General features: G+C 38.0%; 1 protein-coding gene and 1 pseudogene across 1 annotated transcript; both read right to left on the bottom strand.

Moving 5' to 3' along the window:
* Nucleotides 1-1,322: 1,322 nt before the first annotated feature.
* Nucleotides 1,323-2,488, bottom strand: LOC149117084 (QRFP-like peptide receptor; annotated as a pseudogene).
* A 10,436-nt stretch (nucleotides 2,489-12,924) lies between these two features.
* LOC110055646 (RYamide receptor-like) lies at nucleotides 12,925-14,454 on the bottom strand. Its single transcript, XM_020762028.2, has one exon. The coding sequence runs from the start codon at nucleotides 14,321-14,323 to the stop codon at nucleotides 13,211-13,213; it is 1,113 nt and encodes a 370-aa protein (XP_020617687.2). The 5' UTR covers nucleotides 14,324-14,454; the 3' UTR covers nucleotides 12,925-13,210.
* Between the last annotated feature and the right edge of the window lie 11,012 nt (nucleotides 14,455-25,466).

The following is a 25,466-nucleotide window of genomic DNA, read 5'->3' as shown; positions in this document are numbered from 1 at the left end:
CGTATGGCGTAGTAATGCATTACCAATTAATTTTCGATACAAGTGAAAACCGCTTGAGTCATCATGGAGCCTGGACACCACCAAGCGAAGCACAAAAAGGCGCGAAAAAGTAACTATACAGGAACGAAGACATCAGGGCAGAGAATATCTTTTAGGGCCAGGAATGCAAAATAGTACATTGGACAAAACTGTTCTGGATCGACGTTTTACAACAAAAAATAAAACCAGCAAAGCGACGCAATTAACTTTGTGATTGTCTTAAACTTTATTAAATTCCACACATGGAAAGTTATTTTCATACTACATCACACAGGGAAGACTTCCGCCACAGCGAATTTGACTAATGAATCACAATCAGTCTTCCTTGCTTGACCTAGCATGAAAATAACTTTCCATGTGAGGAATTTAATAAAGTTTAAGTTCATTTGTGTCACTTTTGGCCCGTAAGTTTACAACAGTATTAAAAAGAATAAATTGAAAAGGTAGAAAGCTTAACAACAATGTGGTCCTTCAATTCAAACCAAGTTACCCCAAGCAAATAATGTCTGCTAGCACTCTACTTTAACAACACTAACTTACAAGTAAGGTAAGCTTCCGACGCTTCAATGTTTGCCGGTTTAATTTCCTCCCACCTCAACTTGCTGCCCCTAGGTCTTCGAGTATGATAGGAAGGCTTCTTTTGCAGAAGAGAAAGCTATTTAGAGACAGACTTCTTGACCACTGAACAGGCCATATTGGCATGTAGGTTAAAAACCACGCTTTAACCGACGATGAAAAAGCACCTTTTGCGAAATACCTGCTGTAAATAGAACAAGAGTTTTGACAAATTGGTGAAAGTGAAGATAACCTCATGTTGTATTTTTATCAGGAATGATATATTCTGGCAATAAATTTCCCCTCAAAAAGTTTAATATCTGTACTTCAAAAGTAAATCAGATAATGCATGTTTTCCTATGCTGCTGGTACGACAAATCTTTTTCACACATTTTTCTTTTTGAAAGACTTTCAAACCTTCGGTGGGTCAATAGAAGGGGTTTGTAGTCAACATAAGATTGATTAAATGTTTAGGCAGGAACTTTAACTTAGCTCCGGGTGAAACATTTTCGTTGATTTCAGACCAGTTTAGGTCAGCAAAGCAAAACGTTTTTGAGTATTACTTTATTGATTGATCACAAAATATTAGTGTATTAGGATCTTCAGTGCCTTAAATCAAGTAGATTTTTCTTCAGAACAAGCAGGTGTTTTTCTGACAAAGCAATTTAAGATATTAAAGATGCTGAAAAAAATCAACTAATTTTGTGTGAAAGATACAAAAAACCGTATTTTTTGGCTTTTCAGACCTTGTCGATGGTAGATCAAACTTTTTTTCTGGAATTGAGTCCAAGATATTGCAATTATTTTCTTGCAAATGTTTAGTCTCCCTCTTCACGGTCAGTTCTCGTTAAATGAGATATTCTCCCCAGTTCCGGGAATAATTCTCATATCTTGAAGAGTTATTTCTTCTGATTGGCTCCTTTCCATGTTACTTCTAGGAGTTAAACATTTCCTTCAAAACATCAATGTTTCTTTGAAGCCTTGAGGAAAGCTTTGAACAAATGTCATACATATTTGGATTCAATTCATTGACGAGGATAAGTAAAGCATGATAAAAGAAATAAACCATAGCACTTTGGAAACTGAACAAGATATTGCAGTTTGCCTTCCCTCTAAGTCGTGACACAACCCAGAAGGAAGGATACAAATATAAAGTGCAGCGATGACGCAGACAGTCATCTTAATTGCTTGCTGTTTCCTCTGATATTTCTGGTGCACTCATGTACCACGAAGGGATATGATCTGTCTTGTTTTCATGCACTCTATAGTACACCCGAAATGAAAGAATAGAGTTGTCAACATATGTGGATGTAGTTTCCCCATTTCTGAGTTCCACCAAATCATAAGCATACAAGAGGAAAGTATTTAGCATTCCTGCCAAGATCCAAATGGTAGCAATAACTATGGTACGAGATCTTGACGAGACTAGATGAGCTTTCATTGGAAAGACCACCGCCACAAATCGATCAATATCGATACTGACGAGGCTTCCTGTAGAAACAGCAAACGAAACAAAATCCACGAAGCTTATCACCTTGCAGATATATCCTGTTGTACTACCTAAAGGCCACAGTGAAGAACTGGATGCAATCTGTGCCATCCTCCCAGGAATCGTTGATAATGGATATACGAAGTCAGAAACGGCCATATTGACAATAAAGTAGTTTGTCGTTCTCCTCAAGTCTTTGCACTGGTATACAGTAACGATTATGAGAGCGTTTCCAACCAAACTGAGCAATATAATAGTGGACAAAACTAGAATTAATCCGATCTTTACGGAGAAGGAATTATCTATTACATCACATGCTTTGTTGTACAAGGTAAATGTGAAATTGCTGAAATTTCCAGATGCATTGAAAGAATGAACTGTGGTATTGAACCAAAAAGAGGACATTTTAGTAGGCGCAGATCAAATTAAAATAGTTTTTATCGCGATCTGTGTTTCGTGTCAGAGATTGAATAACACTGATTTTTACCCAGGCAGTGAGGCCTGGGTTTAAATTTCGGCTCCGTTTTTTTCTTCCACGTTCAGTCACAAATCGCCGTCTGGTCTCTAAAGCGCATGCGTCACATGTGCATGCGTACAGCTCATGAAATTTACAGAAGTTGTCATTGTGAAAAGTTAGCACGGATTCCATGATTTCTAGGGAGATGAAATCACATACAAACGAACACACCGTTCGAGGTGGACTAACACTAAAGGACGTTAAGCGTTTTCGGAACGGGTCGGTCTGCAAGCCTTACGAGAGATCAATTTACGAGCGAACATTTTGAGTGAATTTATCAAGAATCATGTTATACCAGGTTATACCAAAGGAGCCATCAACCGGGGCTATCAACTCTTCAACTTGATAAAAAGCATCTTCAGAAGCGTCATCGTATTTTTAGACGTGATCGTGAACCAAGCAGAATCCCAGCACGAGCTCAAAAACGTCTGAGCAACAAGAGCAGAGAGGTTAGAGAATTTGTTTACGAATGTATCTGTTCGAGTACACCTAAGTAAAACGCTCTGAGAAACTTCGTAAAGTATAATAAAGATGAAATCTCGAACTAAACGATATTCGCTCGTTATTTTCTTGTAACAGAGTTATGTGTCTTTACAAGAGTGAAACTCTCGTAGCGAATTATTGTACATTTAAAGTGCCACTGAAACGAAATTTTCGTATGTGAGATTTTTGCTTAGTAATAAAGTTTCAACCTTACTTGGAAACACTGCAGACTTTTTTTTCGCATACGGTAAGCGAAAACTGCTTTTTCAGCCGTTCGAAATTGGCTGGTTAAGCCCAAAATTGGCGGCCATCTTGGCGCGGCCAAAACAGCCTAGTGACGTCACTGGTTGTATTGCTCTCATGCCGCGCTGAAAATTTAGAGTGATTATGGGAGAAGAGAATACTGTTCGAAGCCCCCCAAAAAACATCTTAAGGTTACAGTATACTTTCGGGTCGGTAATTTTCTTCAAATTTGGATTTTTGGCTCAAAATAGTGGTCGAAGAATAATCTCTAATTTCTGGAAAAAATTTTTGAAAAAGGCTAAATATTGGCGGAGAAATGGCGTTTTACGTTTTCACCGGAACTAAAAGTTTACCTCTTGATTGACAGCCCTATGGCGCGTATGCAATCAACCGAGACGATTTTCGCGGGAATATACCTATATCGATGTCACGAATTGACTACTCAGTTGATCAACATTGTTGTTCTGACTACCCAGCATTTTTGGTATTAGGCGTGTCTCTATCAAGTTATAAGTAAACATAGACCACGTTTAAACCATGGACCAGTTCGAAAAAGCGAAAACAGCGAAGAACGAATGAAAATACATCAATGAGTGAAGAAGCGAAAGTTCGCCACGCGGATGAAGCTATAGTTATCGTATAAGGCGGGAAAATATTCGTAGTAAGAGAAAAGAAAGGTTCTGTAAAAATTTCGGAACTTGACAGCGATAACAGGGATGCTGACAGAGACTCTTCTGATGAGTCCGATATCGACGAATCGTCGGACTCATTGAGACCATTTGAAATATTATCCATGCACAGTTGCCCACACACAGTTGCTCTCCGCGCTTTCTTTTGTTTGTTTCCTTCGCTCAGCCACTCTAGCGTTCGTATCCTTTTTAGTCTTCCCCATTTTGCCAGACCAGCTTCAAGAAAAACCGAGCTACAGAAAAATTATCTCTCTGCCTTCGGTTCCTTGAGCGCATCGCGAAACACAAGAGTTTTTTAGAGATTCGCGCGTAAATTTCACCAGGAGGTTAACGGTAGTAAACTTTCCCCGCACTGATTGGCTTAGTTATCTGAGAGTCCAGTTGAAGGCGTTTGTGGGCGGAGTTTGTTTGCGAAGCAGAGAATTTTTTTTAGCGCCATTTTCTCGAATAAATTTTTCCACTTGAAGCAGACACTTTAAAGAGTTATAACTCAAAGGGAATTTGTTCAATTGCTCTTAAATTTGGACAGTGGCTAGTTTAACATATAAACTACAAAAGCGTGTCTGGGAATTGTTAATTTCGAAATACTTTTTCTTCCAGAGCGATTTTTGTACGATCACTCCACATTTTTTTAATCCTATTTCGAAAATGTTCTGTAACTTTTTACTGCAATTGAATATGCCAAAACGCAGACACGTTTTTTAAGCGCTTTGGGCCCTGAAACCGAGGAAAAAATTAAATTGGCGAAAAACGAAATTCGCTTTGACTTGTAGCTTTCGAAAGGTGATTCGGGCGCTCGCATTTAGTGGTCGGGAAAAATTCGACAATTCATTTTCTTTCAAAATTCTTGGTATAGTTTGATAGCCAGCTCCATAAGCTTTAATTTGATATAGGGGTTTAGGTATCTACAGCTTAAACTGCACGCGTTACATCGCTTGCGCGCGAGACACCCCTGAAGGTATACTGTAACCTTAAGGACATCTCAGGGCTGTAAAGCAGATAATAACAGTAGCCTTAGACATGAAGAGGTGGAGAGTCGATCCTGGGGCTTTTCAGTCTATTTAATTGGATATTTTATGTATGCAAGCAAACGAGTGGGAGTTCTTAGATCGCAAAATGATCGGAACTCTTAGTGAAATGGCCAGCACTCAATTAAACAATATCTACACTCATAAAGTTAAAAGACATGAAAACAAGAGAAAGCGGCTTTTGAAAATATTATCCGGAGTGCTGCTGCACGAATCGTAGCAACAACGTTTCGAGTCTTCGAGTCGCTTCGCTTCGAGGAAACCGGACTCTTTGTGAGTTTCACCGCGGACGAGATTGTGCCACAGTGACCTTTAGTCTAGTTGTATCTGCTACATCCTACAAGTTATCACAACAGCAACAATTTAAGAAACCCTCTTCTTTTATATGAGGGAGCGAATTTAAACTATAAAGGTAAACTTAGCTGCCATAACCCTACAATTATATGTTTTCAGGAACGAGAGAAAGCGTGACAATGTCGGCGGCGAAAGGTCATATATGCAAATTAGTTCAAATTCTGTTTAATAAACCTTCGACTAAATAATAAACTAGTGACGTTTAACGAATTGCTTTGAACTTGAATACTATTAAATGAAGATCATAGACATAAGTATGTGCTAAAGAACTCCAAGTTATCCATCGGCCGTGAAATATTACAATTGGGAGATACGTGTAAAAGAGAAGCGAAATTCCCGCTTTGTTTACATGATACGTATGCGGCGATAAAGCAAACCCTGCTGCGGATCACAATTTTCAGAGATACATTTTGTCTACCACAAGAACTCTCACTTATTAGTATCATAAAAAGATGCTCTCTGTGTGCAAAGAAGTACTCGACTCAAAGCTTGTGGACCGTTAATAACTTCATGATTGTGCGGATGGCTGATGCGCTTACGGCTTTTAATGCAGCAAAGTTGCCGAGGATATATTCGAACCTTGTTAATAGACCTTAGATAAACGTGAGAATCCAAATTTCAGAACCAGGCTGAAAACAGACGACGAAATATCGTGTTTAGGCTTCAGGACGTGATACAAAAGTTGCCACACTCGTCTTCGAAATCTCCAATCGAGTACTCAAGATGTTCGAAAAGTATACTGAGCTGTTCTAATCTGTAGCATTCATTTTGGTGAATCTACATTCTTTGGCGCCCTCCAACGTTTATGATGTGTATTTCCTGTCAAGGCTGGACTGAAATTACAAGGTAGGAAACTAGTAGGTATCGACAATATGAAGAATAAACTTAAATGAATCAAGTGAAAACAAGAGAGAATCTTAAGCGCTTCTTGCGTGAATACAACCAGTGACGTCACAAGGTCCTTAAACTCGGTTCCAGAGCCCGGACACAGTTTTGCTCCAAAAAGTCGATTTCAGCAGCTAAAAAGAGCACTTTCCGTTAGGATTTGACAGAAATAAAGTTCACCATTATTTTAAGCACGTTTGAAACTATAAATTGGGCTAAAAAAAGAGAGTACGAAAATTTCGTTTCAGTGGCACTTTAAGCTGAAAGAAACTAATGTATGTTGACCCCAGCAAAACAATTCTTGGCTTGCACTGTCACGCAATCCTGACGCAATAAAATATTTATTCGAAAACCATTTAGTGGATAAAATCAAGAAATTGTGATGTTATAGGAGATTAATAACGATGACACTCCTCTAATTTTTAAGTCTGTGCGTTTTTCCAAGCTCAGATATTCGTCGAAATATTTTGCACAAATTTACAGAGACCGGTATGGAGCCCCCATGTTGATGTACCTCCGCGGTACGCCAACATTGCGGCTGGAAAATAGTGTAAACATCTGGAACTTACTTTGGCTATCTAGGCGACTGATTATCTGTACTAAACAAACAAGCATTTACATAAGCACTTTTCCTAATACTTTAACTTCTCAATGGGCTAAAAATCACGAGATAAGTATGTGATTTTGACAAACGGGTTCGTAGGTCTATGTCACGCACCGCCACTATAAAAATTCAAAATGTCTCGCTTGCTTCAGAAACGCAAATAACAACGACAAAGGCTAAGGAAAAGAGACTGAAACGTTTATAGGCTGATATAAAGACCTTGACTCATTTCAAACCCTAAAGACCTGCAAACGAGTAATAAGCTATTAATCGATTCCAAGAAATGCAATCAAAAGCAGAATAGCTTAAGCACATCAATTCGATTGAATTTCGTACAACTTCAAATGCAGAACATTTAGCTCAATTGCAATATAGCTAGTGCCTCTCAGTATAACGACTGCCTGGGTACACGCAGCAAAGCGTCTAGCTCTAAATGTAAGCTGACTTATATAAGCGTTTTCTTTCATGTGGGTGCCTAAAAAACAAAACTAACTATACGAAAGCCATATCAGAAAACAATACTGTTAGGAGGTGTGAAACTCTCTGGAGAAAGGGTTCTGTTAATCATTTGGCCTGAAAGAATAAACTATATCTTCTATAGAAAAACCCGAAAAGCGTAGTTAACATATCTACCGGCTTAAAAAGTTACTGGATATTTAATGTCTCTCATTTCTGATGCGTTATCCTGAGAATTTTTCAATTTCTTTTTAATTTATTCCATTCCCCTGCTGTGACGTCGATTTGAATCCGAGTAGTTTTATGACAATTTTCTCGGACGGATTTGAGCTGAAGGAACATCTTTACCATAACTTAGGCTTTTCCGTGGTAATTTTTTGTAAGAATATTCACTACTTTCTCTGAAATAATGATGCTAAATCGAAAAAGATATCTTTGAAGTACAACTGATAAAGCAACCGATGAGCGTTTACCATTGCAGACTACTAAAATCTTGCAGTAGTTTGACTACTTGCCATCTCTAGAATTATCCTTTGTACCAGTTTTGACCTATACGTTTGGAACAGTAGAAATAAAAAAGTTATATATAAAAAAATATATTTTTTTGACGACAATGTGGCTTTTGAATTGAAACCAAATTACTTGGAGTAGACAATGTTTGGCAGCACTTTACTTTAACAACACTGGTTTCACTTTCTAATTAGTCCATGTTTTTCTTATGCATGGGACTGTGGTTTGTTTGAACAAATAAGCAGGCGTCCTTCAGGGGAAAAAGTAATTTAGAGACAGGTTTCCTGACATTGATCGAAAAAGCCATATTGGCATGTTGCCTGTTCAAAAACTGCGATTTAGATTCAAACTAACGACGAGACAAACACCCTTTGTAAACAATATGTGTTGTTAATGGAATAAGAATTAAGCCGATTTGTGAAAGCAAAGGCAATCTCAACTTACTATCCGAAGTGATACATTCTGACGATTAATGTCTTCTCAAAAACTGTAATAACTATATTCCCAAAGTATATCAGGTAATGCCATATTTTTCTACCCTGAAACGTTTCCAAATTTTTTTCGCAACTTTTGCTCTTTTGAAAGAGTATGAATTCATTCGTGGGTTTTTAACGCGGGTTTGCAATTTACATAAGATAAATGAAATGATAAGGAAGGAACTTTAAGTTAGATCAGGGTTAAACAGTTACGCACTCATTGAGTTAGGTCAACAAACCTTTCTTGGGCAGCACTTTAATTGACCACACAATTTTAAGGTCTCAAGGCGCCTTTAGATAAAAAACCTAGCAAGATCACCTTTTTTTCTTCAGAACAACAAGATGTCTTTCACAGAAAGCAATTTTAAACAGGTTTCTGGTGACTTATTAAAAAAAAAAATTACTTTGGGTGAATGATGCTGAGAACCGTATCTTTTTCCCTTCCAAACGTCATCAATGATATCGATCGCTGAACGTTTTCTTAGATTTCAGTTCTAAATGTAGCAATTATTTTATTTACAGCATCCTTGAACAAAACGTTCAGTCTGCTTTTTATCTATATGTTCATCTTCGGAGATTCTTCCCAATTCCGGGAATAATTATCATCTTTCTTGAAGTCTTATTTCTTCTGATTGACTCGTTTCCATGTTGCTACTTGAAGAGAGACATTTGTTCCAACACATACATTTTTAGTTATTTCTTAGAAGCCTTGGCGACAGCTTTCAACAAATGCCATACAAATGATTGGATATATCGACGAGGATAGCTAAAGCGTAATAAAAGAAATAATGCGTAGCACTTTAGAAACTGAACAAGATATTGCAATTTGATTTTTTTTTGACCCGGAAAGAAGGATACAGATGTAAAATTGTGATTGTTAAACTTTTAAACTGGTAAGCGTTAAATATTGGTGTGGGTCTTGCATTTACACTAATGCAAGTTGAGTCTTTTATCTTGGGGAACCGTTACATTGCCACCAACGTCAAGTTAATTCAGTTTGTTTGGTCACATGGGGTCGGCAATTGCTAAAACCTTCAGTCAAAAGTTTATAACAAAGAAGCAGACCAATTTTAGGGGAAGCAGTTGTGTCAAGGGATGTTTTCTGGCCACTGAATAAGCTATCTTGTAGGGTGGAAAAACCAATTTACGTTGCCTAATCGATAGTGAAAACTGACATCTTAAACCTTCTTAATGATATTGGTTTCTTTCTAGTCAGTAAATGGTGAAGTAAACAATTAGAACTGCAAACCAAAATCTGCTCTACTTTATGGCGATTGTCATCCACTATCGAAAAAGTTATGATGTCCATCTGTTCGCAATGTCATCCATATGATGTCTTTTTCTATTTTGCTGGATTCACAGATTATTTCAGGTTTATAAGTTTTGTTTACATTCGATGAATGCAGATAATTGAATTTGGCCAAGTAACTCTTAATCGTTTCACCGCAATGGAAGATTTTGACCCAGCAGTAGTTTCTTCCAAAAAGTCAGTTCGCTGACGATATTTTAGGCAGCACTTTTTCTCACTGTTAATCAAACTATAAAAAAGGAGAGAGAGGCTGGGCATTTTAAAATACCTTATTTCGTTTCACAGTGCATTTAACAGTGAATAACTTCAATTGTTTCAATGAGCTGTTGGATATGGCATTGTTTTCATCTAATTCAGAATTTCATTGCTTCATGTGCGGTTGTATGGATGATTATTTCTGGTCCAAATCAGTGGTGCTCAGCAGCTTGTCTATTCGCTCTCTGGTGTCTAAATATTTTTGTTCCACTTATAGGGCCTATTCACATGGAAGTGGAGGACCACGGGTAGGTGACGTACCTCGCCTACCCTTGGTAAAGAAATACTTGTCTTAACATGCAACCCTGGGGAAGCGGGGTGAGGTCCAAAATGCAATCGCGCGGTCGCTAAGCACGCGCATAAACGAAGAACTAACGTTTGTTTTCTTCGATCAAGGAAAAAAAGAGAGATTGTATGGACACATTGGTTACTCCACCAAGGCGGGGGACCTCACCTGCCCGAGACCCCCCACTTCCATGTGAACAGGCCCTTAGCCTGCCCCCATATTGGGTTAAGGGGGTATGGTACCCTAAAATACGGCGATGTTCATGAAAAATTCAATTTCTTGGAAATACAAGACTTAAGACCCTTGAGGACTTGTCAAAAAAATTTTGAAACGATCTTGCCGAATTTCCTTCCAGATGAGTGTGAAATTTAAGGAAAGTACACAGTGGTATAAGTTTTTTCACGTGGCAACGGCCATAGCAACGACTGTTTACTATAAGAACGTGACCAAAAATATAGATTATTTTTAACTTATATGAACGAAACTATTTAGAAAAAACTTTTAAGACATGCACAACTCGATTGGTATAATTATTTGTGAAAAGCTTTGCCTCGAATTGCCATCACAGGCTCATTCATTTCCCTTATGACAAGGAATACTTCCCACAACTGCGGTAACTTTTTACAAAATAGAACAACCATTGCACCCCCTCCCCCGAGATCCAATCTGCCTCCCCCCCCCCCCACTATTTGTGGCTCGTTAAATGCTTAATACTTCGTGTAAGAAACTTAAAGTGCATTTTTCTCAAAAGTTTACTTTTGTACCGACTGACTTCGCGCCAACATTTCTACTTTGCAAGGTTTTTAAGTAGAATTTCTGAAACTTGGGCTCATCAAAGACCAATAGTGTCGTGATGATATAAACCAAACAAATCGTAACATTTTAAGGTCTGTCACGTGACATGAGATGATTTGTCCACTGGGTGTGGTAAAAAATAAGGTTATTTCCAAATAAAGCTGTAAAAAGCACTGAAAATAAGAGTTAACTGTCAAAACTTAGGTTCATATCACAGAACAAAACAGAAACTTACATGATATGCTTATTTGACAGTCAATTCTTGTTTTGTAAAAGAGCAGGAAGTGTTGGCGTCAATACTATAAAACACTCTTCAAAAGGCTGTGGCTGGTTTCCATAGCAACCATTTTGAGTGAAACTCTAGAAATTTAATTTCTCTTCTTGAGTGCAATAGCACACAATTGATCTTTCTTCACCATATTTAAACAAACTTTTTGGTCCATATTGAGGGTACTATACCACCTTAACCAACGCGACATAACCATAACCCTTTTCAATTCTTAACTGTTCTACAAAACTTTTAACAAGAGACAGCGCCCAAGTTGAGATAAAAACCGTGAACTAAATAATGTATTGAGATATCTTGAAAATACATCAGAGCTTTATTTCCTTGAGTTCTTCAGGTAATCCATTGACTGGAAGTTGGAAAATCAACTAAAATTATATAAATAACGATAAATGTGAAAGCGGAGCCACGATGTCCCAAAGTGGACAGAGCAAAGTGCATCAGTCCATTATTATTAATTATAGATCACACAGAAAATCGCGGAACTTCATAAAGGTTTTTCCCTTAATCCCAAAACGCATCAAAAGTAACCAGAAATAAGTAAAATACTTAAGTGTGCACGAATGGGCGCTGCCCATGCCTGATCAGGAGGTAGCTAGAGAAAATATTACACTATTTTATCTTAGTGGAAACGGCTTCGGACATGTTTGATAATGCCAGACGTTGCTCGATGTTTTATGGCGCTAAACAGTAAGATCTCATTTTCTATAATTTCTTACTTTTCACGCAATTAACTATCAATCAACTCGTGGCACCGGTATGATTATGAGCTGACCTGAATTAGCCGTGCCTTGCAGACAACTGTGTGGCTGTACTGCAATCAAGGTTATGTGACATTTTTGATAAAGGTCATCTTTTAGGTTGCAAAAAAAAAAAAGAAAAAAAAAACCTTCCAAGAGACTACCAAATCGACTGCGAGAGCGATATAATTTATAATTGACATTTGTCAAACTTTGTTTTGGGTGGAAATGCGTTTATCTAATTTACGCAGCTCTCGAATGATCTCCGTTGAAGAACAGGAAACCATTCTGCAACATGTACAGCCCGCTGTATAATGAGTAAATCAGCAACCGAAGGATGTCTACTGGATAACAATTCTATTGCTGTAACAGAATATTCAATATAATTTGACTTGATTGTGTTCGAATGCTATCAGGACATCTTGAATCTGAATTATTTTGTGGCAGTTCTATTAAGAGGGCATACGGGAATAATATGTTTCCATAACTTTGCGTTAATGGAGATTTGGTACGAATATTTAACAGTCAGTTATCTTGAATAATCATCATATACCGAAATTCATTTTTGGTTTATGCTATTTTAAAAGAACACTCGTTTAACTATTTAGATTTAAACAAACATGTGTTTTTTAAGTTCAGATCAAGTTAAGACAAAAACGTAACTGCTGGCGGCAGAAATTTGATTTCTACAATAGTGACCCTTGCTCAAATTATCTTTGCGTCTTCTCATGTTTAGGCTAGACTGAAGGTTTTGAAAAAAATACCCAACAATTTAAAGGAAGGTAGATGGCTTGGTAACTGAATAAGTCCTGTTTGTGGGACAGAAATGCAACTTTTTCAGTTGATTAATCCAAATAACGATACACTTTTTCTTCTCAAACGTGCTAAAAGATATAAAGCTTAGCTTCAATCAGAAGCCAGGCAATTAAAGATGAGTTTATTTTCTTTATTTCATTTAAACGAAGGTAACATTTTGTTTCCTTGCGCATTTTTATCCTTCGTTATTTTAAACTCAGGACAATTCCTTTTAGAGCGCTCAAATTCTCTACGGCCCAAAGTGTAACACAGCACCACGCACTTTAGGTGGTCCGGCGTCCCACTCGATACGCCTATATAAATCATTAATATTTGATCGATTCCTGGAATCGTGAATTTGGGACGCCTGTGAATATCGAAATTATTTTTTCACACCATCTTTGAACATTTATTAGTTAGTTCTCGTTAAATGAGAGATTCTCCCCAATTCTCATGTCACGAAGAGCTATTTCTTCTGATTGGTTCGTTTCCAGGTTACTTCTTGTAGTGAAACATTTCCTCCAACACATAAATATTTCTTTCAAGCCTTGACGAAAGTTTTGAACAAATGTCAAACAAATGATTGGATTCATAGTCGACGATAAGTAAAGCATAGCGTCAGAAATGAACCTTAGTATTTTAAAAACAGAGCAAGATATTTGATTTCCGTTTAAGGCGTTAAGTAAAGCAGATGGAAAAATACAGATGTAAAATGCAGCAATCACGCAGACAGTCATCTTAATTGCTTGCTGTTTCCTCTGATCTTTCTGGTGCACTGATGCACCACGAAGGGATCTGTCTTGTTTTCGAAGAGTCACCGCTATAACACAATATAAAATTGTTATAGCAATGAGTGGTCCAATGATAAAAAGACCGATACGCACATTTTTATATATCTGAAATGAAAAAATAAGATTGTTCAAATACGTGCACGCAGTTTCCCCATTTCTCAGTTCCACCAATTCATACGCATACAGAAGGAGAGCATTTGTCATCCCTGCCAAGATCCAAATGGCAGCAATAACTATGGTGCGAAATCTTGATGAGACCAGATGAGCTTTCATTGGAAAGACCACCGCTACAAACCTATCTACAGCGATACAGACGAGGCTCCCTGTAGAAACAGCATATGAAGTAGAGGCCAAGAATTTTATCGCCTTGCAGAAAAATCCTGTTGTACCACCAAAAGGCCATCGCGGAGAACTGGAAGCTATCTTTACCAACCTGAAGGGAATCACTGATAGTGGACATACGAAGTCAGAAACGGCCATGTTGACAATAAAGTAGTTTGTCGTCTTTCTCAAGTCTTTTCGCTGGTATACAATAACGATTATAAAAGCGTTTCCAACCAAACTTGACAACATAATTGTGGAGAAGACCAGAATTAATCCGATTTTTACAGAGAATGAGTTGTCTAAAGTGTCACATCCTTTGTCGTGCAGGCTAAATGTGGCATTGCTGAAATTTCCAGATGTGTTCAAAGCATGGACTGTGGCATTGAACCAAAAAGAAGGCATTTTAGGCAGCATAGATGAAATCAAAAAGGACTTTCGTTTTTTCCTAACAAAGGTATTACCATTTGTGCTTCGTGTCAGAGAGTAGAACTGCGTTAGAACTGATTGATATTTTGCGAAATACAAGCCGACTTAAGTTGGCCGTTTCCTTCATATGGCGTGCCTACTAAACAAATATAACTACGAAAGGCTTTTGAGGAAAAGACTGCTGGGTATCAATTGTGATAGGACACAAAACATTATTTTGGAGCTGTTAACTTCAGTCTCCATGGAGAAATAGTTTTTTCAATCATTTGTCGAGAAAGAATAAACATTATTATATAAACACTTATCAAATAACAGGAGAGCTTTCAAGCAAAACATAAAACAAGTAAGTGAAAAGATCACCGTTGCTATGGTTACATAATAAATCGTGCCTTTCGCAGCGAAAGTGAAATGGTTTTCTATTTCATTGGTGTTAAAAAATACTCGAAGAGAAATTTCGTATCTCCGCGCGGCCATGCATTATCATCTATAAATCCGCCAACAAAATCCGGCAAGAAAGTGTTGTTAACATATCTACTGGTTTAAAACGCTGCTGCATGTATAATGTCTGTCATGTATGATGCGCTACCCAGGAAAATTCAAATGATTTCGTTTTAATGTATTCTATCCACCTGGTAATGCGTCGATTTGAATCACAGTTGTTTTATGGCAATTTTCCTTCACATATACGAACTTGAGATAGCATCTTTCCATAACTTGGGCTTTACGCAATATGTTTTTAAAAGAATATTGAAAACGTTCACTAAAATAGTCATGTTATACCGAAAAGAATATATTTGAAATAAAACTGTTAAACTACTCAGCGAAAAACATTTCTATGCGTCCAAGTTAAACCAACTATTTTGGGCCACACTCAAAATGGCACCCACTTCAAATTAATCCAGTCTGTTTATTCAGGGGAGGTTGGGAACTGCTAAAAGCTTAAATTAAAAGCTCGACTACTAAAAATAGGCAGTAGTTTGACTACTACAAATTTTTCAAAAAGATTATTACAACTCGAATAATATCTTTCATATAACACATCAGGCGCGACTTTGAAAGGGCATAGAAAATCGAGGATTCAACCAAATTCCAAAATGTTTTCGCCCAAATGCTTCAAATAACAAGTGGATTTGTTTTAGCGAAAAAAAATTTTGGGGTTAGGTGCAATTTAAGGAATAAACACCCAGATGATCTGGAATACTTGTCTGAGTATGTCGTTGGCAGTGGGAGCCACGTGCAGTATTATCATGCTCGGCAATTGAAGTTACTGTATAGAAAATATAGCACAATTACACAGCCGAGGGCAAAAAAAAAAAAAAAGAAAAAAAGAGCGAGGAGAAACTTAGTACATGGAGCTAAGATAGATTGTCAGTGCTTTAGGTGACCATGCACGGCTGCCAATGGCTTGGCCAATCGCTTGGCCAACGGCTCGTACACGCAACGAATCGTAAACGTCCGTAAGTAACGATCTCCGAAAGAAGTGAGTCCACCTCCCCCTCCCCCATCCGCTGAAAATAGAGGAACTAGGGTTCAGAAGTATAATAATTTTTCCAATCAATAACCTGAATAACGTACGATAAACTGATGACGATTCAACTAGGGAAGGTATAGCTTATTCCAGGAGGTGTCATGAAGCGCCCTGGTAAAACAAACCCCGCAAAATTTTCATCAAGTAACAAGAAGGTACTAACAGGACATTTTCTTCAAATTGAAATGACTAAAATTGACAACTTTGCATCATTTTTAACAGGAACGCATAAAAAGAACGTTTAATTATATTGAAATTAAATTATATTGAAAACTCGACCAAAGCAGTTAAATATCTATAAAGCAGACTAACGTAACAGTGCATCATGAACAGTAAATATAGTTTAAGGTATCTTACATCACGATCTACATATAAAGTGCCCACCCATGTTCCACCAACATAAGTTTGAACTGGAACGAACAATTTCCAAACGATTTATAAAAACTCAGTTTTTTTACGAATTACACCCACAGCCTTAGAGGAATACAGCCAAAAACAAAAACAACAACAACAACAAAAAAAAACCGGGAAGAGATACTTACAATAGAAGTCATTTGCGTCGCCTCATGAGGTAAGAGTTTCTCGCCCATATACACTTTCTTTTCTCTCGTAAGTTCTCGCGCGTTTAGAGATGCGCAACACTCACGTTTTAGGTGCGGAAATCCCCACCAATGCTTACCTAACTTTTTAAAGATGCTACTTTTAGCCCTCCCCCAAATCTACACACGTGTATTTCACTTGTGGAAGTCTATCGATTTGGACAGTGCTTGGGTTACTAGAGATTCTCGCCCATATCAACTTTCTTTTCTCTAGTAAGTTCTCGCGCGTTTAGAGATACGCCACACTCGCGCTTTTCGTGTCGGGATCTCAAACTATGCTTACTAAAATTCTTGAAGATGCTAGATTTGGCTCTTTCTCAAATCTACACACGTGTATTACACTTCTAAAAGTCTATCGATTTGGACAGTGTTTGCGTTAGAGATTCTCGCCCATTTATATTTTTTCTCTCGCGTGTTTTCGCGCATTTAGAGATGCGCCACACTCGCGATTTCGGTATCGGCATCTCAAACTATGCTTACTGGACTTTTTCAAGATGCTAGGTTTGACCCTTTCTCAAATCTACACACGCTTATTTCACTTGTGGAAGTGTATCGATTTGGACAGTGTTTAGGTTGGATATTCTCGCCCATATCAACTTTCCTTTCTCTCGTAAGTTATCGCGCGTTTCGAGATGTGCCACACTCGCGTTTTAGGTGCAGGAACCCCAACCAATGCTTGGGCTGAAGATTTCCGCTTATTTATAAGTTCTTTTCTCTTGCGTGTTTTTGCGCGTTTAGAGATGCGCCACACTCGCGATTTCGGTATCGCCATCTCAAACTATGCTTACTGGACTTTTTGAAGATGCTAGATTTTGCCCTTTTTTAAGTCTAAACACTTGTTTTTCACTTGTGGACGTCTATCGATTTGGACAGTGTTTAGATTGGAGAGTCCCGCCCATTTATCTTTTCTTTCTCTCGCGTGTTTTCGCGCGTTAAGAGATGCGCCACACAGATTCTCGCACATATCAACTTTCTTTTCTCTCGCAAGTGGTCGCGCGTTTTAGGTGCGGGGATCCCAACCAATGCTTACCTAACTTTTTAAAGATGCTACTTTTAGCCCTCCCCCAAATCTACACACATGTTTTTTACTTCTGGAAGTCTATCGTTTTGGACAGTGTTTAGGTTAAAGATTCTCACACACATCAACTTTCTTTTCTCTCGCAAGTGGTCGCGCGTTTAGAGATGCGCCACACTCGCGCTCTAGGTGCGGGGATCCCAACCAATGCTTATCTAACTTTATAAAGATGCTACTTTTAGCCCTCCCTCAAATCTACACACGTGTATTGCACTTGTGGAAGTCTATCGAATTGGACAGTGCTTGGGTGAGAGATTCTCGCCCATATCAACTTTGTTTTCTCTCGTAAGTTCTCGCGCGTTTAGAGATGCGCCACACTCGAGATTTCGATCTCGGGATCTCAAAGTATGCTTACTGAACTTTTCAAAGATGCTAGATTTGGCCCTTTCTCAAATCTACACACGTGTATTTTACTTGTGGAAGTCTATCGATTTAAACAGTGTTTAAGTTGGAGATTCTCGCCCCTATCAACTTTCGTTTCTGTCGTAAGTTCTCGCGCGTTTAGAGATGCGCCACACTCGCCTTTTAGGTGCGAGGTTCCCTAGCAATGCTTACCTAACTTTATAAAGATGCTACTTTTAGCCCTCCCCCAAATCTGCACACGTGTATTTCACTTGTGGAGGTCTATCGATTTGGACAGTGCTTGGGTAAGAGATTCTCGCCCATATCAACTTTCGTAAGTTCTCGCGCGTTTAGAGATGTGCCACACTCGTGGTTTTGGTGTCGGGATCTCGAACTATGCTTACTGGACTTTTTGCAGATGCTAGATTTGGCCCTTTCTCAAATCTACACGCGTGTATTTCACTTCTAAAAGTTTATCAATTTGGACAGTGTTTGGGTTGGAGATTCTCGCCCATTTATATTTTTTTTCTCTCGCGTGTTTTCGCGCGTTTAGAAATGCGCCACACTCGCGATTTCGGTGTCGGCATCTCAAACTATGCTTACTCGACTTCTTGAAGATGCTAGATTTGGCCCTTTCTCAAATCTACACACGTGTATTCCACTTGTGGAAGTGTATCGATTTGGTCAGTGTTTAGGTTGGAGATTCTTCCCCATTTTTAAAGATGTTATTTTTTGCCCTCCCCCAATTCTAGACAAATGTGTTGTACTTCTGGAAGTCTATCGATTTGGACAGTGTTTGAGTTGGAGATTCTCTCCCAGGTCAACTTTCTTTTCTCTCGTATGTTCTCGCGCGTTTCAATATGCGCCACACTCGCGTTTTAGGTGCGGGGCTTCCAAACAATGCTTATCTAACTTGCTACTTTTAGCCCTCCCCTAAATCTACACACGTATATTTCACTTGTGGAGGTCTATCGATTTGGACAGTGCTTAGATATGAGATTCTTGGCCACATCAACTTTCTTTTCTCTAGAAAGTTCTCGCGCGTTTAGAGATGCGGCAGACTCACGGTTTTGGTTTCGCGGTCTCAAACTATGTTTATTAAACTTTTTTAAGGTGCTAAATTGGGCCTTTCCTCAAATTTACACACGTGTATTTCACTTATGGAAGTCTATTGATTTGGTCAGTGTTTGGGTTGGAGATTCGCGCCCATATCAACTTTCTTTTCTCTCGTATGTGCTCGCGCGTTTAGAGATGCGCCACACTCGCCTTTTAGGTGCGGGGTTCCCAACCAATGCCTACCTAACTTTATAAAGATGCTACTTTTAGCCCTCCCCCAAATCTACACAAGTTTATTTCACGTGTGGAGGTCTATCGATTTGGACAGTGCTTGGGTAAGAGATTCTCGCCCATATCAACTTTCCTTTCTCTAGTAAGTTCTCGCGCGTTTAGAAATGCGCCACACTCGCGATTTTGGTGTCGGGATCTCAAACTATGCTTACTGGACTTTTTAAAGATTCTAGATTTGGCCCTTTCTCAAATCTACACACGTGTATTTCACTTGTGGAAGTGTATCGATTTGGACGGTGTTTAGGTTGGAGATTCTCGCCCATATTAACTTTCTTTTTTCTCGTAAGTTCTCGCGCGTTTAGAGATGCACCACACTCACGTTTTAGGCGCGGGAATCCCAACCAATGCTTACCTAACTTTTTAAAGATGCTATTGTTTGCTCTCTCTTAAATCTACACACATGTGTTGTACTTCTGGAAGTCTATCAGTTTGGACAGTGTTTAGGTTGGAGATTCTCGCCGATATCAACTTTCTTTTCTGTCGTATGTTCGCGCGCGTTTCGAGATGCGCCACACTCGCGTTTTAGGTGCAGGAATCCCAACCAATGCTTACCTAACTTTTAAAAAGGCTACTTTTAGCCCTCCCTTAAATCTACACACGTGTATTTCGCTTGTGGAAGTCTATCGATTTAGACAGTGCTTGGATATGAGATTCTTGGCCACATCAACTTTCTTTTCGAAATTAGTCTTCTCGAATTAGTTTAGAGTCCCTAGGACTCGGAAATAACGCCCAATTTTCTGGAAATGGACCCAAAGTTGGTCAAAATCACGCTGCGCGTAGACCGGGCTCAGCGACTTTCTGGTCATGGTCACTAAGGAAGTTAATATTTCGGCCAGACTGCTCATAAGTAAGCGTTCAAAAATTTTTCAACTGTCCATTTCACTGGAAACCAACGTCTTCTTAAATTATTTTAGAGTCCCTGGGACTCGGAAATATCGCCCAAGTTCCTGGAAATCGGCCCAAACTTTGATAAAATCACGATGCGCGTAGACCAGTCTCGGCGACTTTCTAGTCATAGTCACTAAGTGAGTTAATATTTCGGCCAGACTACTTATAAGTAAGCGTTCAAAATTTTTTCTTCTGTCCATTTCACTGAAAACCAACGTCTTATCGAATTAGTTTAGAGTCCCTGGGACTCGGAAATATGCCCCAAGTTCTTGGAAATGGACCCAAAGTTGGTCAAAATCACGCTGCTCGTTGCCTGGTCTTGGCGACTTTCAGCACTGTCCAAATCGATAGACTTTCACAAGTGAAATACACGTGTGTAGATTTAGGGGAGGGCTAAAAGTAGCATCTTTAAAAAGTTAGGTAAGCATAGTTTGGGATCCCCACACCAAAAACGCAAGTCTGCCGCATTGTCCAAAGCGAGGGAATTCCACAGGTGAAATACACCTGTGTAGAATTAAGAAAGGGCCAAATTTAGCATCTTTAAAAAGTCCAGTAAGCATAGTTTGAGATGCCAACACCGAAATCACGAGTGTGGCGCATCTCTAAACGCGCGAAAACACGCGAGAGAAAGAAATATAAATGAGCGAGAATCTCCAACCCAAGCATTGTCCAAAGCGACAGACTACCAAAAGTGAAATAGACGTGTTTAGATTTGAGAAAGCGCCAAATCTACATCTTTGAAAAGTCCAGTAAGCATAGTTTGAGATCCCGACACCAAAACCGCGAGTGTGGCGCATATCAAAACGCCCGAGAACTTACTAGAGAAAAGAGAGTTGATATGGGCGAGAATCTCTCACCCAAGCACTAACCAAATCGATAGACTTCCACAAGTGAAATACACGGGTGTAAATTTTGGAGGGGGGCTAAAAGTAGCATCTTTAAAAGTTAGGTAAGCATTGGTTAGGATTCCCGACACGAAAAGCGCGAGTGTGGCGTATCTCTAAACGCGCAAGAACATGCTAGAGAAAACAAACTTGATTTGGCGAGCATCTGTCACCCAAGCGCTGTCCAAATCGATAGATCTTCACAAGTGAAATACACGTGTGTAGATTTGGGGGAGGGCTAAAAGTAGCATCTTTAAAAAGCTAGGTAAGCATTGGTTGGGATTCCCGCACCTAAAACGCGAGTGTTGCGCATCTCTAAACGCGCGAGAACTTACGAGATGAATGAAAGTTTTTTTTTTTTTTTTGTAATTTTTATTTTTTTTCAACATTTTGGGTTATAATACATACAATACAACACAAGACATAACACTAGTTACAATACTTACAATACGTCATAATTACAATAGATTACATACAACAAATTATAATTACTAATCGTAGCCTAATTATACCTAAAGAATATACAATGCGTTGTTTACAATAGTGCAGCTACCCAAATACAGAAAAAAAAAAAAAAAAAAAAAAAAAAAAAAGAAAGTAAGTTAGTGACATGCTGAGAAGGAGAAATTACAAATTAAGCTCAACTATTATTAAGAGATGGCATTAGTTTTTCCCACTTTTTGTAATGTTTATAAAGTTGGTTATTTTTGGTAGCTATTTTTTTTTCAATGTAATAAACGGTTTTTGTCTTTGCTAAAAATATTGTTAATGTTGGTTTAATTTTATTTAATTTACATTTATAAATAAAAAACTTTCCTAGCAGTATCAAGTGATTCAGGATAATAAAGTCTTCGTTGTTGTTGAACACTCCAAACAATATATTTTCAAATGTCAAAGTGTCCAAAGATACATTCTGGTTTGAAAGCCAAGAAGAAAAAGCCCGCCAGAAGTCTTTTGTTGTATCACAATAAAAGAGCAAATGTTCGAGGGACTCGACCTCTTTCAAACAAAAGGTGCACATTGGTGATTCAATCATTTTAAAACGGAATAACCTCTCATTTGTGAAAATTATATCGTTTAATAATTTATATTGGAACTCTCTAATTTTTGTTTCAAGTGTGACAGTGAATGGTAAAGAATAAATTTTTTTCCAGTCTTCTATAACCTCTGGATATTTGTCCTTCAACTTCCTTTTGGCGGTTGGAGGAGTTTGTTTCTTTGTTTTAAATCCTTTATACAAAAGTTTTGAAGAGGCTTTTAACAGATCCGATTTGGTTTCGTCGATATAAATATACACTGTATCCAAATGCTGTTGAGGATATAGTTGCTGATGTTGAATATGTGATTCTTTGATAATTAATCTCCATTCTTTTGGTATGGCATCTACAATTCCTATTAATTTGAAGTACTGGATTGGAGATAGATTCGCTTCCAACACTTTAGGGCTTTCAAGAAATTTACCCGTATCGGATAACAAGTCACCAATTTTAACAATTCCTTTAGTAAACAAATGTTTTTCAAAAAGAGATTTTCCGTGTATCACAATATTCCTATTATTCCAAATAATTTGGTCTACAACATCCTCATAGGTGGCTACCTTGGATTTCTTTAAATTACGAAATGCCTCTAGACACTCTTTGTAGAATATTGGAAGATGAACCGGTAGTTTACTAGTTTCAAAATCACAGAACAGGATGAGTTTTCCACCTATATTTCCAAAAAAGAAATCATCTAAAATAGTTTTCCAAGTGCTGTTGCTCTCTCCTAGATACTTTTTTAAGATCATCACTCTTTGAGCCGATATCATGGATTCAATATCAAGCATTTTTAGTCCTCCATTTTCAATATCATTGATAAGCGCGGTCCGTTTAATTTTATCGTTACCTTTCCAAATGAAACCGAAAATCAGTCTGTTTATCTCCTTGACAAGATCGTTTGATATTGAGATTGCAGTCGCTTTACTCAAAAATTTTGGAATAATGAAGGTCTTAACTATTTGAATCTTACCAATCAGGGTAAGACCCCTCCACTTCCACATACTCAGCGTTTTTTTAATAGATTTGAATATTGAGTCGAAGTTTGCTTTGTCTCGTGATGGTTTGTGATAGTCAAAAACGGTACCTCATATCTTGATTGATTTTCGCACTTTGTGAGTAAAGTCATTTTGTACTAGTTTATGTGGGCCGATACCAAAAACTTCTGTTTTATCGTCGTTAATTCGGAGACCAGAATGCAATGAAAAAACCTTTAAAGTTGTACAAAGTCGCGAATATGCATTTATGTCTTTTAGAAAACAAGTCATGTCATCTGCAAAAAGCGTGAGTTTGATCTCCACGTTTTTGACCATTATTCCTTGTATGGTTTTATCCTGCCTGATTTGACATGCGAGAACTTCCAAAGCTAAGATGAATAATAAAGGTGATAGAGGGTCACCTTGTCGTACACCACGATGGATACAGAAAAGATCTGTAGTAAAGCCGTTATTTAAGATACAGCTGGATATGTTTGTATAAAATGTTTTTACCCATTGTAAAAAATACGGTCCAAAATTGAATTTTTCCAATACTTTAAATAGATATGTATGGTCCAGAGAATCAAATGCCTTTTCAAAGTCAATTGCCATTAGAATACCTGTTGTATTTGTGAGTTTTGCCAATTCAAGTAAATCATCGATTGTTCTAACTGCATCAAATGTAGACCTTCCTTTGATAAAACCATTTTGATTATGGTGAATAAGTTCTGGCAGGATTGGCTCCAGCCTTCTAGCAAACGCTTTGGATGCAATTTTAACATCTACGTTGATCAGTGAGATAGGTCGCCAGTTCTTTATAAATCGTCTATCTTTATCTTTTTTCTCCAATAGGGTAATCATTGCCTGCTTTTGCGAAGTTGATAGTTGCCCGTGTTGGTGAGAGAAGTTTAGAGACTTTTCGAGATACTTTGCAACCACGTGCCAGAACGCCAAGTAAAATTCCACAGTTAAACCGTCACTTCCAGGTGTTTTGTTTTTCGGAAATGTCTTCAATGCTTCGTACAGTTCGGATCTAGCAAGTTGTTTATCTAAAGTCATTTTCTCTTCATCAGACAATTTTTTAGTATCCACTTCATTAAGGAAACGATCAATTGAATTCTCACCTAAATTATACGAGTCTCTATCATAGAGTTTTTCATAGAAATCATGAATCTCTTTCATTATTTCTTTTGGGTCTGTTATATATGAATCATTATCCACGGATAATTTCCGTATACATGTCTTTTTCTTTTTAGCACTTTCTAAATTTAAAAAATACTTGCTATTCTTTTCGCCCTCTTCATACCAACTCACCCGAGATCTTATGATTGCTCCTTGTGTTATATAATCATAATGGCGTTCGTATTCTGATTTGAGAACTTCTAAATCGCAGAGATTTTCAGCACTTGGGTGTTCGTCACATTTTCGCTGACACTCTTTTAGTCTAATTTCCAAATTTACCAGCTCTGACCTTCTCTCTTTTGCTTTCTTCTTACTATAACCAATCGTTTCATAGCGTATTTTATATTTTAAATAATCCCAGGTAACCCGCGGGTCTTCGATTTCTCTACTTTCGTCTACCCATTCACCGATTTTGTTTCTAATTAGGTCTACATATTGTTTATCTTCTGACAAACTTGCATTGAATTTCCAAAAAGACGGTCCATAGGTTGAGTTCTCTATACCATTAATGTACAACGTAATGGCGGAATGGTCAGATCTAATAGCAGGGATAATATCGACCTTATCAACCTCTTCCTGTATATTATTTGATATCAACCAATAATCTAACCGCCGTTGAATCATTGGAGTTTTCTGTCTCCAGGAGAAACGTTTTAATTTTGGATTTCTGATTCTCCAGATGTCTATTAGGTCAAGAGAAAAACATAGATTTTCTATCTTTTTGGACGACTCTTTCAATTTTGGAGATCCTCCCGATCCATCCAAATCTGGGTCGCGGATAACATTAAAGTCACCACCTATTATTATTTTGCAATCAGTGTCAATTTCCAATTTGTCGAATTCGTTCTGTATTTCGTCGTAAAAGATGCATTGTTCGTTGGTCTTATTTGGCGCATAGATATTCAAAAATAAAAAAAGATTGACCTTGAACAAGACCTTTTAGAATGATATACCGACCTAGATTATCTTGTTTACATACCTCAAATTTACAGTCAAGCCCTTCTTTGACTAGTGTTAAGACACCTCTGCTGTGTTCAGAACCATGACAAAAAAACAAGTCTCCTCTCCACTGGGATTTCCAGGTGTTTTCCACCTCGGATGTGCTGTAGGTCTCTTGTAGAAAAATTATATCAGCTTTATCCTTCATACACCAATGAAAAAGTGCTTTTCGTTTATCAAAAGATCTTATCCCCCGAACATTTAAGGATAGGATACCAAAATTTAAATTAAGTTTTGTAACTTTTTAAGGACATATTTAAATGAAAAGGCGAGCAG

This window comes from Orbicella faveolata, unplaced genomic scaffold (genome assembly GCF_042242905.1).
Source record: "Orbicella faveolata isolate gen_17 unplaced genomic scaffold, um_ofav_v1 contig_12, whole genome shotgun sequence".
In the NCBI taxonomy this organism is placed as follows: Eukaryota; Metazoa; Cnidaria; class Anthozoa; order Scleractinia; family Merulinidae; genus Orbicella; species Orbicella faveolata.
The sequence above is the reverse complement of the archived record's forward strand: the minus strand, read 5'-3'. Positions and strand labels throughout refer to the sequence as shown.

Coding starts and splice junctions, on each gene's coding strand:
- LOC110055646 (XM_020762028.2), bottom strand. CDS start 14,323: ATGCTGCCTAAAATGCCTTCTTTTTGGTTCAATGCCACAGTCCATGCT.